Genomic DNA, 17,398 nt, shown 5'->3' on the forward strand with positions numbered 1-17,398 from the left:
TTGAAAGGATTAAGTTAGTTAATATGTGCATAGTGTTTGCAACAGATGTGATCATCATACTAATCCTCTTTTCTGCTGTCAGCCCCTCTGTGAGGAGAGACTCTCCTTTTCCTTGGTGTGCCTCACATGTGTGCACAACTCAGGACCATGGCATATGGGTCAGTGTCAATTCGTATGTAAAGTGTCGAAGGCATGCCTTTCTTATTTTTAAGATAAAAATAGAAAAATAAAGATTCTAATATATTCTCCTTATACCTTGTCTTGCCTGCCACTAGAGACTTTGACAGTTTCTTGTCTAGACAAGAGACACTGAGTTTTGTTACTGGGTTTGAATCAAGGAGACCTTGTATTTACACTTTCACTTTTGTTTCTGAACAGGTTCCTTACCTCTCTGTACTTGTCTCCCGGGATATACTGGAAATGGTTTTGGCCCAAATGGATGTGTGCAACTCAGTAATATTTGCCTGAGTCATCCCTGTTTAAATGGACAATGCATTGTGAGTCCTTTATTCTTTCTGAGGAGATACAGTACTTGAGAATAATTTTAGGCACGCATTTATGCAATACATTTTCTATGATTTATTAATTTTAAGGTAATGATTAAACTTAAGATAAGGAACTGTCAATAACTTTCAGATGAAAGGCAGGTAATAACTTTAGTGCCCAGGAAAAACTATTGAGTTAATTTTTTCTCTCAGTGATTTACAAAGTAGTAAAACAAAGCCTACAGTTTGCTCCAAATAGATCCAACTTATACCTCAATATTTAGCGATAACCAGTTAAACAAGTTAATACAAGTTCGACTACTGGAAGCTGCTTGTGGCTCAGCATCTGCTGTGTATATCATGTAGCATCACTTTTCTTTACTATTTGGGTGGACTGGAATTTACTGTCTACCCAGTTGTTTTATGGCATTATGCTTTTTCTTTCCTTAGGAAACAGTATCCGGTTATCTTTGTAAGTGTGACTCAGGTTGGGCTGGTATCAATTGCACAGAAAACATCAATGAGTGCCTGAGCAATCCCTGTTTGAATGGGGGAACATGCGTAGATGGCATTAATGCTTTCAGTTGCGAATGCACACGTTTCTGGACTGGAGTTTTCTGTCAGATTCCCCAGCAAGGTATGCTCAGCATTTCTTTTACCACAGATGCTCGCAGCTTAAAATCATCAACATTTAATGTGCTTTACTGCAGATTTCTCTGCTGAACCTACTTTCTTGTCTAGTTGCTCAAATGCTTAGAACTAAGTGTTTCCTTGCAAAAATTCTATAGAATTCACGAGATCAATGTATATCTCAATTTAAACCAGAGGTACCTTTACCTCAAAGGTAAAAATTGCTGTTTTCATTATGTCCATTCTGAAAACAAAATATGCTAAGGTATTGTAGTTTTTTACATTTGAGTTTTCTCTAGAGTAGCCATTTAATTTCCTTAAAATATTCTACTTAATCATGTTACTCACTGCTTTAGAGTGCACAGTGCTCCCTTTTTTCTGTTAAATAAAGATTGGGACTGTTTTCAGTCATCTTCTGTAACCAGGCTTCATCTATCCCCCTTACCTTATTTTTCATTAGTTCTTTAAACATACTTTATTTTAACCCAGACATCTTTCCTTACTCCATGACCCCATGTGCTGCCATGAATGTCTCTGCCTTGTTCCTTTGTTCAAATATTTCTCCCTCCAAACCTCTCCAAAAACATCTGTCCCTCAGGAGTGTGTCACATTCAGTCTCTGCCATAAAGCCTCTTTTAACTTCTGCACTCCTCATTTACTATTCCTGATTCTGAGTCAGCACATTTACTGAGACTTCACTATGTGTTTTGGGCTGTGGTAGACCCTGTGGAGAAAGAAGAATGCATAAAGTACTGTCTCCACATAGTAGCTGCTAATGTTCCAGTTAAGGAGATAAGACTAACACAAAATGGCAGAGAAGAGACAAGAACTAAAGATAAGAACAAAATGGTGTGGAGTCAAGTATCACAGAGGTAGAGAGAAAGAGCATGAAGAGGCCAGCAGTTCACAGCAGAGATGAGGAGACATGAACGGGACTTTTAACAAGAAGCAGGATTTGGGTGGATGTCCAAGGAAAAAGGGGATGGGGGAGAAGAAAGAATGGCAGGGCTTCGTATCTAACGTTGAATGCTCAGACTTCTCTAGATATTTCATCAGCAGGGTTAGAGTTGCCCAGCCTCTTCCTCTATGCAGCCTGGAAAGCACGGTTCATCTTCTTTTCCTTTGCAGTTTGTGGAGGCTCCCTGTCAGGGGTGAACGGAAGCTTCAGCTACAAGAGCCCTGATGTTGGTTATGTTCATGATGTTAACTGCTTCTGGGTAGTTCGAACTGAAGAGAGAAAGGTAAATGTAGTGTCTCCTGTCCAGTGTAGGTTTCATTTATATATATGTATCCGTAATATACATATATTATACAAAATACATATAGTGATAATCCATCCTTCATTTATTGAGGATTTACTAAATGTTAGGCTTTGGGCTAGGCCATTTAAGTGCCTTTCTCTAATCATATGGTAACTCTTTGAAATAAGGAACAGTATCCTCATTTTGTAGATGAGAATGGAAATTAAAAGAAACGTACTGATTTTTTTTAAAACCACTCCTTAGCTGGTAATTGGACTAGTCAGATTTCAGTAGTTTGTTTCCGAGTTTACTGCTTTCTCTAGTGTGGATGATTATCTACGTTGGGTGCCTCCACTGCAGGCCAGTGATTTGCAGAGACGTGTTCTTACTGAGACAGTGTTTGAAGATGATCGATCACCCAGTGATGTTTGTTATTGTGCAAAATGGGAACTGCTATTAAGAAGATTTTCTTATCACTGTCTTCTCTGGGCCATTGCATGTGCCAAAGTCTTATGCTAATTGTTCCATAGATTATATCATTGTATTTTTAATTCTAACAACCCTCAAAGATAGGAATTATCTATATATCATCATTTTACATATAAGGAAGTGGAGCCAAGGACAGTGGAGAACTTCATCCAGAGGCATGTGGTTTGTAAGTGGCACGTGGGCACTTGAACTTGGGCCATTCTACATCAGTGATTCTGAACCTGAACCACTGCATGAACAATCTTCAAATTAAGATCTCAGCCTGAGGTTTTTACTGCTTTTATCTCTAATATTTATTATTCAACTTCCCCAAATATTTATTTTTCAGCTAGCTCTTAGGCTCATTGTAATAAAGTTGTACTTCTGAACAGATAAGATTTTCCCTTGAAATCCTGTTAACTTTTCCCAGCAATATTGCAGAGGTCATTGTACAAGGTCAGGAAACATTTTTCTTCTGTTGAGGAGGGAGGACTCTTTGGAATCTGGTAACCCACAATAGAATAAGCTCCAAAATCAATTTCTCAGAGATTATGTTATGTGAATTTCCTTCCTTCCATTTAGTTTTCATGAATTCTACTTCCTGACATTGAAAACACCTTTCCTTCAAAAAAAAATTTGTGAAAAATTTTGATATTTTTATCAATTTTTAAAGAAAATTTATGCTGTCTTTCTTGATTATTGTGATTCTATACCTTTTTATCCCCAAACACAATTTACATATTATCGTGAAAATTATGTAGAAATCAGGATAGTTCAATTCATGAACCTTTATTTTATTTTTATTAAAAATGCTTCAAGGGCAAACATGATGTAATGTTAGATAACAGGTATTAAAAATACCCTATCATGAATTTCAAAATTATTCTGACTATTCACCCTTTATCACTAGTTGAATGCTGTTGTGGTTTTATATCATAATAGAAATTAAATTGAACAGCCTTCTTTTGGTTGTTTGACTGGTCTAAATGAAGTCAGTACAAAATCTTTTATATGTAATTAACTATAGTACTGTATTTTTCTGTGTATTCTAACATTTTAACTTATAAACACACTTTTGTATTTATTCTCTCCTACTGATATGCTCAGAACTCTTCATATTACCCTTGCCCATTCTCTGCTCTCATTAATCATCTCTTATGATATGCAACACTGAAGACAGCAGACTTTATACATGCCTACACCAGCCTACTCAGTCTATACTTGAGGTTATCAATCTGTGCTGAGCATCAGTACCTGGTTGAAAGGTTCAGAGATCCCCAAGGAATCAGTATTTCTGGGGTCAGTGATGGACATCTGGTGTGGGCTATATGTTATTCAGGTGATCAAGAAATAAATTCTTGTGAATGGTTATATTAATCAGTTAAATGTAATGCAAGGTAGATTGTTCAAATGTCTAATGTATTTCACTGATTTGGAAGCATTTGTTTAATGGACTTAACAGTTTATAGAAATCTAGGACTCTGGCTGGTGTGGTTCAGTGGATTGAGTCCTGGCCTGTGAACTAAAGGGTCCCTGGTTCAATTCCCAGTCAGGGCAGATACCTAGGTTGCAGGCCTGGTTCCCCATTAAGAAACCACACATTGATGTTTCTCTCCCTCTCTTTCTCCTTCCCTTCCCCTCTCTCTAAAAAAAATAAATAAAATCTTAAAAAAAAAGAAATCTAGGTAAATCTATTTCATTAACCCATTAGAATTTAAAATTTCAGTTATGCTAGAATGAATCATTTCTTAGAGATCTGCTGTACAACATAGTGTCTATAGTTAATAATACAGTATTTTGCACTTCAAAATTTGTTAAGAGGATAGATTATGTTCTTACTGTAAAAAATTAAGAGACAGAAATGGAAAGAGAGAGAGAGAGAAGGAAACTTGGAGTGTTGGACATATCTATCACATTGATTGTTGTGATGGTTTTACAGGTGTTCATGTATGTCCAAACTTGTGAAATTTTACACATAAAATATTTGCCGTTCTTGGTGTATCAATTTTACCTCAATATAACTGTAAAATCTATTTAATTGACATTAAAATTTTTGCATAATTGTTTATGTATCTGGAGGAAAAATAGATGGAATTTTACCTCCCACATTTTGATGTGGGTATTAGTTGATGTGGGTTTGATGTTGGTATTAGTTGAAGATAAGTCTAAGCAATTTTTAACCCAAGTCATTTAACCAATAGAATCCTCATATGTATTTGTGGATACTTAGGAAGTTTTAGATATATCTTTTAAAAGTGGCTCAATATAAATGCTTCCTAATTAGTGGGAGACATGTTTTAGAATTAACACTGACTTGAAAAATGATATCTTGTGACCTTTATATTTTTAGGTGCTGCGTATCACTTTCACTTTTTTCCAGTTAGAATCAGTGAGCAATTGTCTACATGAGTTTCTTCAGATTCATGATGGAGATTCCTCTGCAGCATTTCAACTTGGAAGATTCTGTGGCTCCAGTCTCCCCCATGAACTCCTCAGTAGTGACAATGCTCTCTATTTTCATTTCTATTCTGAACATTTAAGAAATGAGAGAGGCTTTACAATAAGATGGGAAACACAGCAACCAGGTAGGTATAAACATGGGGAAAAATTAAGCAGTATCTTGAGGTTATTAAATTTCTTGATCACTATATAACTTTTTGATACATTAGATGTTTGAAGATCCAGTGTTATATAATATCTTTATATCAAACAAATCTGCAATAAATATGTATTTGGTTTTGTGTTCAGAAATAATGAGAAATGGATGAAATTGAAGGGATTAAAAAACATGAGTCTTAATGAGTCTCTTATGAAATTATCCAACAGCATTTTTAAAAATATTCTTCTTTTTTTTAAAAAAATTATTTACTTATTTTTAGAGAGAGGAAGAGAGGGAGAAAGAAAGGGAGAGAAACATCAATGTGTGGTTGCTTCTCACATGCTCCCTCCCGGGTACCTGGCCCACAACCCAGGCCTGTGCCCTACTGGGATTCAAACCTGTGACTCTTTGTTTCACAGACTGGCACTCAGTCCACTGAACCATACCAGCCAGGGCCCCAATAGCATTTTTGTAATCTCAACAAGTACTTTACTGTAGGGGTGTTACTGAGGACACTGATCACTCCTTCACTTAGTATTTCTTATCTTAATGACTGTCTGATAATTTGTTTTTTGTTGTGTTTTTGTTTTTGGTGGTCTATTTAAAACTTTTTTTAATATGAGATTTTTAAACATATAAAAATAGAAAAAGCAGTATACCAAAACTCCAATTCATTTATAAATAAATCTGTGGAACTATTTCTCAAATTTCCCATTTTTTTCTGTTGGTCTATTTATCTAGCCTAGTGCCACACTGGCTTAATTAATGAAGCCTGAAGTCTGGTTGTATAAATTCTCTAACTTTGTTCTTTTAAAATATGCTAGGTTCTTTACATTTCCATATAAATATTAGAATTAACTTGTTGATTTCCTCCCACAGTCTGCTGGGATTTTGTTAGCATTGTATTGTGTCCATTATCAACTTGAAAAGAAATGACTTCTTAAAAATTTTGACTCAACCCGTGAACTTGAATGATCTCTATATTGACTTAGGTCTCTATTAATTTATCTTAGCAATGGTTTATGATGTCAGTGTTTACTTATTCCACACCTCTTATTACTTTTTTCTAGATATTTGATATTTTATGTTATGTTAAATGACATTATTTTTCTAAGATTTTACTTTATATTTGTATCCTTATTATAAATGAGATTGAACATCTTTTCATATGTGTTTTAAAGGCCATTTGTATTTTTCAGTGAACTCTGTTTACACCCCTATTTTTTAAAAAGCCCTTCATATGTTAAGAATTTAATTCTTTGTAGTATATATTGCATTTTTCCCAGTTTGCCATTAACATTTTACTTTACTTATGGTGCTATGTGTTTTTTTACCCATATGATAATTTTTTCAAGTACTAAGTTTTGAAAAACTCTCTTCTTCTGAGCAACTGAGATGTATCCTCATTATAAACAGTGAGAATCATGTATCTAATTTGTTTCACCTTTTGCCTTGGCAGCAAAAATTTTGTCTAAATAACCTGCATAACTGTGTAAATCTCCTATCTTGCATATTTGAAATGTCATCGTATTTTATTATTTTCTAATTTATATTTACAGTTGTCTAGATTTTTATTTAGTTTTTTTATTTTTTGATTTTGCAGTAGCAATTCTAATAAGCCATCACTGGTTTTCTGTTAAATAAGTGTAGGTATTAATAAAGAAGAGCTTCTTCTAGTCATTGGTAAGCAGCTCTGCAGGGCTGGTGGGGTGTCATGGAGATGGTAGCGAAGCTGGTGTCAGAAAGCCCCACCCAGTCCTGCATGGGCTCCATCCCTGGGTGGGTGGCTCAGCCACCACAGACATTTGAATTTCTTCCCCTGTAAAATGAAAGTTTTAACTATGTCAGTGTTAAGAAACCTCAAATGAAAGTTGATCGGGTTTATAGAAAGACATAGGGACTGACAGAATTTCTAGAATTTTTAGAGCATTAATGTACAGCCCTGACTGGTACGGCTCAGTGGATTAGGAGTCATCCCACAAACTGAAAGGTCATGGGTTGGATTCCTGGTCAGGCCATGTATTTATTTTGTGGGTCAGGTGCCCAGCTGGGGGCATGCGAGAAGCCGCTGATCGACGGGTGTTTCTCTCATGCATCAATGTTTCTCTCCCTCTCTTTCTCCTTCTCTTTAAGAATAAATAAATAAAATCTTTTAAAAAATTAATGTACAGAATGACTCTCCCTCAAAGTTTAAAAATCTATCATCCTATTATTCATCCCTTAGATAGTTTAGCACTGCATTTTAAATTATATAATCATATGATAGCTGATAAGTATAAAGCTCAACACGTAGATGATTTATTTATTAATGTTTATAACTTTGTCAAACCAGAAAACTGAAAGTCTTGTTTAAAACTACACGTAGTTATTTAAGTGAAGTGGGTCTTCTCACAGCAAGGGCTATGATGATTCCACATGAATTGTAACTTGTACACAAGTGTAAAGTTATTGTTCTTTCTTCTTTCAGAATGTGGAGGTATACTGACTGGTACTTATGGGTCTATTAAGTCTCCGGGATATCCTGGAAACTACCCCCCGGGGAGAGATTGTGTCTGGAAAGTCATAACCAGTCCTGGCCTTCTGATAACGTTTACTTTTGGGACCTTGAGTCTGGAGCACCATAATGACTGCAGCAAAGATTATCTTGAGGTAAACAATTGCTTTTAGATAGAACTGATTGTGATATGATTAGAACTCAGGGAACTATGATTTGGTGATGCTCATGGATGGCCACAATTTATTAGCAATAACTGGGCATATTCCTCAATAGGCAGCTAATGTCTATATCTTGCTAAGTCCTTTTTCTTAATTGTGCCACATTGTTACTTCTTCTGAGTTCCATTTGAATCTTGCTTCATTTCCTGGAAGCTCCGTGCTCAGGGAGTTGCATAATTAATGAAAAAAAATCACTGGGTAATGGCTATCTTCTTCAATGCAGATTCAAATCTGCAGTTGTGTGGGGTCCACTGCTGGGTATTTCTTGAACTGACCTGAGTGTTCCATGAAGAAAAACAGTAGCGGTTGTGTTGAAATGAATTGATAAACGAGGAGCCTTGCTGGAATGTATTGAGTGATTGTCATTGGGAAGAGTGAAGTCAGCCTTCATTCCTCCCACTCACCATTAATAAAAAGATTAAAACATGGGAAAAGAAAAGTCTGTTATAGTCTAATGCCATAAGCACATAGGCATATAAAAATATGTGCTCTCCATTGTAGACTGAAAGATCAGTGAGAAGACTGAGTTCTTATGTTGTTCCTGTCTTATCACCATCAATCTCAGTACCCTTTGCAGTAGTGACAGAAGTCAATATACTTTTCCAAGTCCATTAGAGAAGAATGTAATTCTGTGGAATTATTCATGAAAGATGGAAGGGTGGGAGTGTCAAACAGGGGTCTCCACAAGTTAAAGTCATCTGTAATGTGGCAGCTGTAATGGATTTGAGACCTTTGGGAATGGCTGTCTGAAGAGCTTCCTCTCCCCGGAAAATTTCATGAAGATAATCTTTTGAATGTTAACATTAAAGTGAACTTTCTTGAAATTAATTTTCAATAAATTTTATCAAATTAAAATTAGGAGCATCTTTTCACTTCTACAGATTAATTCAGCTATTCATAATAGAAAATACCAATCACTCTGACACTATTGGAAGGCCTCTCATTTCTCAATAAGCTGTAATATTTCAAGGAATGAGTTAAATATAGGAATAGAGTAATGCTGCCTTATAACTTTGATGACAATAGTAAAAGTAATTTGAATGGACAAAATTGGCCACATTAAAATATTATTCATTCCTTTGCTGCCTTGGAATTCTATGTGATCAAATTTGCAATTATGACACAAATATAGAGAAGTTAACATGTTTATTTCATAGGTTAAAAACCAACAATTAGAAAAAGATTTGATTTCCAAGGTCACATCATTATTGTTGTGGTACTTAATTACTATTAAAGTTGCATCTTTTAAATTTCATTCACCCATTATCCTTCTGTCATTTCTAATCTGACTTCACTTCTTTCCTCCTCTGGTCCTCCCTAAAGCAAGCTGTGAATCCGTTGATGTTGCTGGCATTCCTTCTCCTATTTTCTTTGTGTATATTTGTTTTCTTCTTCTAGATAACTAGGGTCTCATAATTTAAAAAAATAGCTAAGGAGAAAACCTAGGAAAGAAAACATTGAGATTAGTAACATTGTGAGAAAAATTCAAAGTATATGCCCAGCCTCTGGACGGAAATTCAGACAGAAGATAAGGCATCAGGGATGGTGGGAGGAGGAGACTGCCCTGTACTGAGCCCCAAGCTTGTGGTGGACACCTATGAGAATGGAAAACCTCCCGGAGCCATTACTTCTAAATTACTTCTAATTTTTCTGAAATTAATGTGCAAAATCATTCAGTTTGTTAAAATTTGACCATTAGAGCTTAATGATTCATTTTTTTGGTGGTTGCTTTAGATTCGAGATGGTCCTCTGAATCAGGATCCTGTTCTTGGGAAGTTCTGCACCACGCTGTCTGCCCCACCACTCCAGACCACAGGTCCCTTTGCCAGAGTTCATTTTCATTCTGACAGCCAGGTTACTGACCAGGGCTTCCACATCACCTACTTAACATCACCGTGTAAGTAACCTGGCAGTGGGGTGCCTAACATGAATGTGAAGGATAGTGCTTTGCTTATAGCTGTTTTATTGTTTAGTGTGATAGCGCAGATGACTTACTTTCTTAGACTAACAACATGTATTCATAAATATTTCTGTCATAGTTCCAGATACTGTTTTCCTTTATCTTCCCAATGTTCTGTTTTCAATGCTATAATACTCCTCTGTTCCTAAATTATGGGATCCATTTTATGGTAAGTATACATGAGGCACCTAAAATTAAACAATCCACACATCGGTTTCCTAGCTGGTATTTAGTGTTTTGTTGAGAGAGATGTTGTTTATGAGAGAAATATAGCCTGTTTTAAAATATGTCAGATTTTATAGGTAGCATGCCTTTAATTTGCATTCATACCTTAAAGCAAACCAACATCCCAACCAAAAAAAAAAAACCAATGAAATGCTCTATAATTTTTATTTTAGGGCTCTAGAAGATTTTGTTCTTAATATACCTCATTGCGCCTTGATGAGAATTCACAGGAAAAATATCATTTAAGCCTCAAAATCAGGAAATTAACAATGACATCTTTTTGCTGGTCTCCTTTCTCTGTTTACTTTGGCTTTAGGCTGAATCTGCGGCTGACCTTCTGTAGTTTCTGTAGTCCACACCTGTTTTCTGTGTGAATCAACTTTCCCCAGACTGCATCTTGCTATTCTCTGTTCATTATTCTTTTAATCTGATTCATTTACCTAATTATATATTTTATGTTGTTACATGTGTATTATAAACAGCCTCAGATCTTTTTGGAATGAAAGAGATTATAAATGTATTTAAAAATCAATTTGTAGAAGAGGATGTTAGATTGGAATTTAGATTACACATCTCTACATCCATTTCTTTAGGTCCCACAAACACATGTCAAATTGAGAATCCTATAATCAGATACGGTATATAAATAAGTAAACCTATATAGGGTGAGTAAAGTGGATATATGATCACATGTGTTTGTGTGTAAGTTTTTCAAAATTGTATCTAATGCCTGGGAGCTAGAGGAATGTTCATCCACATGACCTTCTCCTTTTCCCTTCTCTTCAGCGGATCCGCCTTGTGGAGGGAACTCCACAGACCCAGAGGGGCTTCTCTCTCTTGATTTGTCTGGACCTTTTACTCACAACCAACATTGCATCTATATCATAAACCAGCCCCTGGGAGAACAAATACAGATCAACTTCACCCATGTGGACCTGGAAGGCCAGAGTGGCTGTTCTCGGAGTTACATTGAGGTAACTGTTAACTACTTACTAGGTGGCTCTTTGATGGTGTTTTTCAATGTTTTTATGTTCTGAAGAGCAGTGGTCTTCAAATGGTAGCTGGGCCGGCAGTGTCCAGATCACCAGGATGATCCAGGTGTTGGGAAAGTGATTCTCTACCCTGTTTCAGGCAGACTGAGTCAGCACCTCGGGGGTGGGCCGGCCATCTGTCTTTTAACAGACCCTCCAGGTAATTCTGAGGCAGGCGGGAGTCTGAGAACAACTGTTCTAGAGAGGATGGAAGGATTTGCCAAACAGAGATCTATGGATGGTGAAAGAGGAGATTGGTGATGGAATACCAAAGGACAAAAATGAAAGCTGACAAAGAAACTCATAAAAATACTAAATTATAAGCAATTAAATTGAGTTCTAATAACTAAGGTGACTTTGAATAAGTAAGAACAATATGATTTACTAATGGGATACAGATTTCAGAGATCCTCCAGGACAATTTTATTTGTGAGAAAACTCAACTCAGAGAAGTAAAAGCATTTGTCCAGGTGAGCTAGCTAGTCAGTGGCAGAAAGTTAAGTTAAAGCACCGAAAAACTCTTGTTTTAAAGTAGATTTAAAACAAGATATTTTCTTTATTCATTCTGCTTACTCTTCTCCCAAAACCTTTAATTCTGATTTAAGTGTGTGTGATAATTGTAACAAGAGTATCTGAAACAAAAAGGCAGTTTCTCCTTACCTGTCTTGGTACTTCTTTTGCTTAATTACTGATCAAGCCACAAATTAAGGTGCTGAGCAAGAGAAACAAAACATGTTTTGTGCATGCAACCATTTTGCATAAACTCAGAGAGGCTGTGACAATTTTGTTTGCTCATGTAAGTTAAACCAATTCATGTTACTAGGAAAAACCTTTAAAACCTCTTGCACTCTCTCCTTCACATGTAGAGAAAGGAAACAGTGCTTTAAGATCACACAATCTGGACTTGGCAGAAGAATGAGGTACATCGGCCACAGCACCACAGCAATATTTTTTAATCCAGAGATTTTTGTCTCGGATAGTGAGATGAATGTGTATATTCATTCAATTTATGTTTTCTAAAGTCTCTCATAAAGTGTATTCAAGTTTTATGCTGATAAGCAATTTTAGATATTTTTATGCAAATAAAATTAAATCTCCAACTTTTTTTCACTTTGACAACAGTAAAAATAGCTCACACTTAGAGAGTACTTATGCAGGAGGTGCTATTTAAGACTTTAAAATACTGTAATAGGTTAAGTACATAGCATTTACTGGCATCTTACTGCCTATTGGGTATGGTGCATGCTTTACATGAATTAATTCACTGAATCTTCGCAACAACCACCATTCCTATTTTCATAATAGGAAATGGAGGCTTAGAGAAGTTGTTACTTGGCTGTGGTTACATGCCTGGGGAGTGGGGGAACCAGGAGTTGGAATTTCGTAGTTCCAGGCATGCTGTTCTCTGATAGGAACAGAAACTCAACAATGTGGCTGTGACTGCAGGGGGTGGCTCACCTTCTCTGTGGAGGAAGCTCTTGTGGATTTCCCAATTTCATAATTGGCTCCCTGGTCACAGGACTGTACCATGGCACTAAGAATAATGCTTTTCTCAGACAGGCAAAAATGTAACTGATTTTCAGGGAGATCTGAGTACCTTTCTATTAGATTCTTTATGATGATTCTAATGGCTCTAGGAGTCATCAAAGCATCTGAAATGATATACCCTCTCTGACTGTGCAGCACACTTTAATTGAATTTCATTAAGGAGTTACATGAGCTCATAATTGTTCAGAAAACTTATCAGAAAAAAAATCATGAAAGATAAAACTTGGGTAAAACATTTTGGCAGAATGTTTTATAGCCAGAAAGGGATTAGAGTTAATTTCTTTCTTTAGTTCGGTCAGTTGATGACTGTATGACCTTGGACAATTCTTTATCTGGATGCTGCAGATCCTACTTTCATAAGATGCCCTACCTGTTCCTCCAACCTTCGTGAGGATGAATCAAATAAATAAATGATAAAAGAAGCTTAAAGAATTAAAAATATTATAAAATGCAATGTTTTCCCAAGCTAAATTCCAACTCTTGCCTTGGACTTACCAGTTTAGAGACAGCTGATAACACCCTTTCCTGGCAGGCCATTCAAGTATCTTATTCTGATGTGCACACATACCTAGTCTTGACCACATTTCCCTCAATGGTTGTTGATGGAAAAAATAAAAAGAGTTCTATTGTTAGAAGGACAGGTCATGTGTAGTCATTTGAATAATTGAGTGGACTTTTCCATATCCTTGACCATGCATCCTAAGGGAATACAGCCAATTGATTTGTAGGATTTTAGCACCATCAGGAGCCTCAGCAGTCATCTAATCTGGAAATTGAGGTCACAAAGTTCGAACTCTACTTATTGTCACAATAGGATTTGGATGTATCTCCCTGGGATTCTAGATAGACATATACTGACTTAGGTCATAGTTCTTACCATTGAATCATATCTATCTATTGGGATAATTTGTGAACTAAGCCCATTTTGTACAAAGTACGTACACTTTTATTCGTGTCCTTCAGACAGTGGGCATGAAAGAAGGTGATACCAGAACCAAATACAAATGACATTATTGTGACTCAGTACATTGTTCCCCAAAATGGTGGTTTTACTTTTAAAGGGTATACCTGAAAAGTGAAATGTTTAAGCAAAGAAATGAAAACAATAAGAATAACGATATTTCAGATACATTGGTGGTTTGGAGGGGAGTTGACTGCCATTGACTAACTGTTTATGACAGAGAGAATACACCAAAAACTTTTGGAGGAATAAAGAACAAAGAGGGAATTCTAGAGAGAAGTGAATTTTGTTTTGGTGTGACTAGATGTACTTCTAGAACCCCAGATCTAGATGTGGTCCAGATATCTGTTACCATATAAATATATCCTTAAAAGGTGTGGTTTTGAAAGACTTACTTTTTTTGCTCAGTAAGGGAGCTCCATAATAATTTGAGAATGAAATTTAACTACAAAAGATAATAAATGTGGTATTGCTCAGATGCATATCTTTTTTTCCTTTTAAGAAGAAGCACACATTCATATATGAAATGTTGGATTTAATATATCTCTTTCAACTAAATTTTCTACTGCCAAAAACACACAATTGCCCATGGGTGTTGTGATGTGAGTATAGCAAGAACAGATCACCTGTTAATTCATCTGTTTTTGTCTAAGAGAGCTTTTATATTAATGAAAATAGTATCATGTGGAAACACGATTAAGAAATTCAACTCTGTCTCACTAAAGGGAAGATATTTAACATCATAAAGCCTCAGTTTCCTCATCTGTAGTAGTGACAGTATTATTACTCTTCTTAAAAGGATTAAAAGATGTCATTCATTCATTTATCCATTCTCTACATTTTTGCCAAACAACTTAGACACCAAGAACTGTGCTAGATGGATGTGTAAAATAGACATGTATTAAGCATGTAAGCACGCAGATACATAATTTTGAGCTGGGAAAAATATCATGAAGGAAAGAAACAGGACTATGAGAGAATAACAGGCTATTGACTTTAGTTGAATGGCCAGAGGTAGCTTCCCTAAGGATGTGGCATTGTGGGCCTGAAATTCTGAAGTGTTAGAGTAGTTAAGCATTGCAAAGAACCAAGAGAAGGAGGGATCCAGGTTAGAAGTGCCAGCATAGGCTTGGAGACTTAACTGAGAAAAAAACTTGATAAAGTCCAAGAATTGAAAATAGATTAGTGTGACTGGAATCACAAAGGAGAGGAAGAAACAGACAAGAGTTAGGTAGGAGCTAGATCTTTTATAGCTTTGTAACTGCACATAGAGAACTTAGCTTTGCTAAATGAAAAGGGAAACAGAATGTTCTTAGTGCATTGCTTCACATACCAGGGGATAACTACGAAAAATGATGATGATGATGATGATGATGACAGGGAGGAGAAGGTGACATACCAAAGTCCGCAGTCATGTAGGATCAAACTTCTGTGCAAAACTAGACAAATATTTCTGGATATAGAAAAGCAGATTTTTAAAACATCAGATGAAGGACAAGGTTATTGATAGAGATGTTAGAAGGGGCACTGTGTCATGAGGCAAAAGAAGCTTTAAAATTTTAACTATGAAATCATGGAAGATAATAATAAATACTGAAGGATAATAACCTAAGAAAATAGATTTTAGTGCCTGTATAGCTTCTCTCATCTCTTATACCTCACCATTCATTCTCTCATTCTGAGTGGAGCCACATTCCCTTGCCTATACACTCACATTAACCCAAGGCTAGTCTCCTGGGTCATCCTTATTTTATATAAGGGGCATTTCAACTCAGAGCTCACTTCGCAAGAAGCCACGAGTTACACACTACTGTATGGCAGGGTTCTGTTTTCAAACCTTGGTTGGGTCAAGCCCAAGTGACAGCACATTTGGCTTGCTTTGAATTAAAATTTAATGCTAAAATAAATCTTTGAAATTACTCTATAAAAACAAATCTGGGTACATAGCAGATAAGAGCAAATTAACACATGCATTGGTGGCTTGGGGCCTGATCCACTGCAGATGTTAAAGCTTCCCACTGACTGGGCTCTAGATTTCACTTTTAAAATTTCAGATAAATTGTGCTTTTCTGGCCCAATTAATTTTAGCTCTTGCTACAGGCTAAAAGTCATGGGTCACAGGTTATATAGTGGGTCTCTGGGCCTGAGACAACCAGTGTTTACTGGGTGAATAAGGTGATCAGTGAGAAATCTGCATCTGGTTGGCAGAACACCAGAATACTGAATTGGTCCTTGTCATTTCTTTGTGTATGCGATCCACTATAGAGAATGAATTTGATGTGATACTGCAAGTGACTCTGGCATGGCTTCACCTGACTTCTTAAGCAAAACTTTTTGTTATTACAAAACATGTTCAAATGACTCATCTTTCCTTAGATGATGCTCTAATAACAAATAGTCAATAACAATACAACAAATCAAAAACAGTAACAAAATTTCTATGGCTTAAAACAATGTCCATTTATTCTTTGCTCATGTTAGCCTCGGTTGGGGGCCAGTAGCAACTCCTTCCATCTGTTCCCTGCCCCTCAGACCCTGGAACCCAGGCTCTTGGTCTTGTGAACAGGGCCAGTAAGAGACTGTATATAATGCACTGACTCCCAAAGCTTCTACTCGGAAACTGTCCATCACTGCTGCTCACATTCTGTGGACAAAGCAGGCCCCGTGGCCAAATCAGTGGGCAGGATAAGTCTTTATATTCCATGGGGAGACATGCAAGTCACATGGCCATGAGCATAGGGAAATAGTACAGTCTACTCCAGTGCACAAGCACAAAGGGAAGAAGGTTTTTTGGGAGGCTAAGGGGTGGAGGGAAGGAGGATTGCAAATTCTTAAGTCCTAGAATATTGAGTGCAAGATGTGCTACAAAAGTATTTGGGGCCACTGTAAACATTTAATGAATTTTATTTGAATGTCTCTTTCAAAGAGGTTGTGGTTAAGGTATTGCTATGTCTGGGATCCAGGGAGAATACTGGCTTTCAGAATTAATGAGGTTTCATTTTCACACAGAGAGAAACCGCAGCCAAAATCAATTGTGCCTGTAGGTTTAGAGCCCTCGAGCACTGTAAGTTCCTCTGCAAACATTTGGACTGCAGCTGTGTTCTCCTTGCTAGTGCCCTTGAATTTCATTAGTGAGGCCCAGGGGAATGGCCCACTTGAGCTGGCTCTGATGATGTTGGGCTGTTTTTCTTCTTTCTTGTCATCTTCTAATGGGCAAAATAGAAAAGAGACTACAATCTTAGCAGAAGCCAATGGAACCCTGGAGAATTAGAAAGCAGGAAGATATCTTACTCTGTGTTTCATGCTTTCTGGCTTCTAAAAACTGTCTGCATCATACCCGGCCTTAAAATTAGTGAATCAACAAGTATTTGTTAAATACCTGTTTATATAGTTTTGCATTTAGGTGCTAAAGGAGATGCTGAGATTTTCTTCTTTCAGAGATATTTAGCATAACTCCATGACAGTCTGCAATGAATTTGTGTTGCAGCTCACAGAAAGGAGCTGGCGTTGTGTGAGTCAGTGGAGAGGCATGTAA

At 36.6% G+C, this 17,398-nt stretch overlaps 1 protein-coding gene across 3 annotated transcripts in view; it reads left to right on the forward strand.

The window, feature by feature from the left end:
* CUBN (cubilin) overlaps positions 1-17,398 on the forward strand; it is a 250,170-nt gene that overhangs the window by 17,338 nt on the left and 215,434 nt on the right. For all 3 annotated transcript variants that reach the window (XM_036023812.1, XM_028507866.2, XM_036023821.1), the window contains exons 11-17: positions 379-497; positions 936-1,122; positions 2,244-2,356; positions 5,175-5,409; positions 7,891-8,072; positions 9,873-10,035; positions 11,110-11,297. In XM_036023812.1, coding sequence (XP_035879705.1) covers positions 379-497; positions 936-1,122; positions 2,244-2,356; positions 5,175-5,409; positions 7,891-8,072; positions 9,873-10,035; positions 11,110-11,297 — 1,187 coding nt within the window. The remainder of the gene's footprint in view (positions 1-378; positions 498-935; positions 1,123-2,243; positions 2,357-5,174; positions 5,410-7,890; positions 8,073-9,872; positions 10,036-11,109; positions 11,298-17,398) is intronic.

Source organism: Phyllostomus discolor, chromosome 1 (assembly GCF_004126475.2).
Source record: "Phyllostomus discolor isolate MPI-MPIP mPhyDis1 chromosome 1, mPhyDis1.pri.v3, whole genome shotgun sequence".
NCBI classification, from domain to species: domain Eukaryota; kingdom Metazoa; phylum Chordata; class Mammalia; order Chiroptera; family Phyllostomidae; genus Phyllostomus; species Phyllostomus discolor.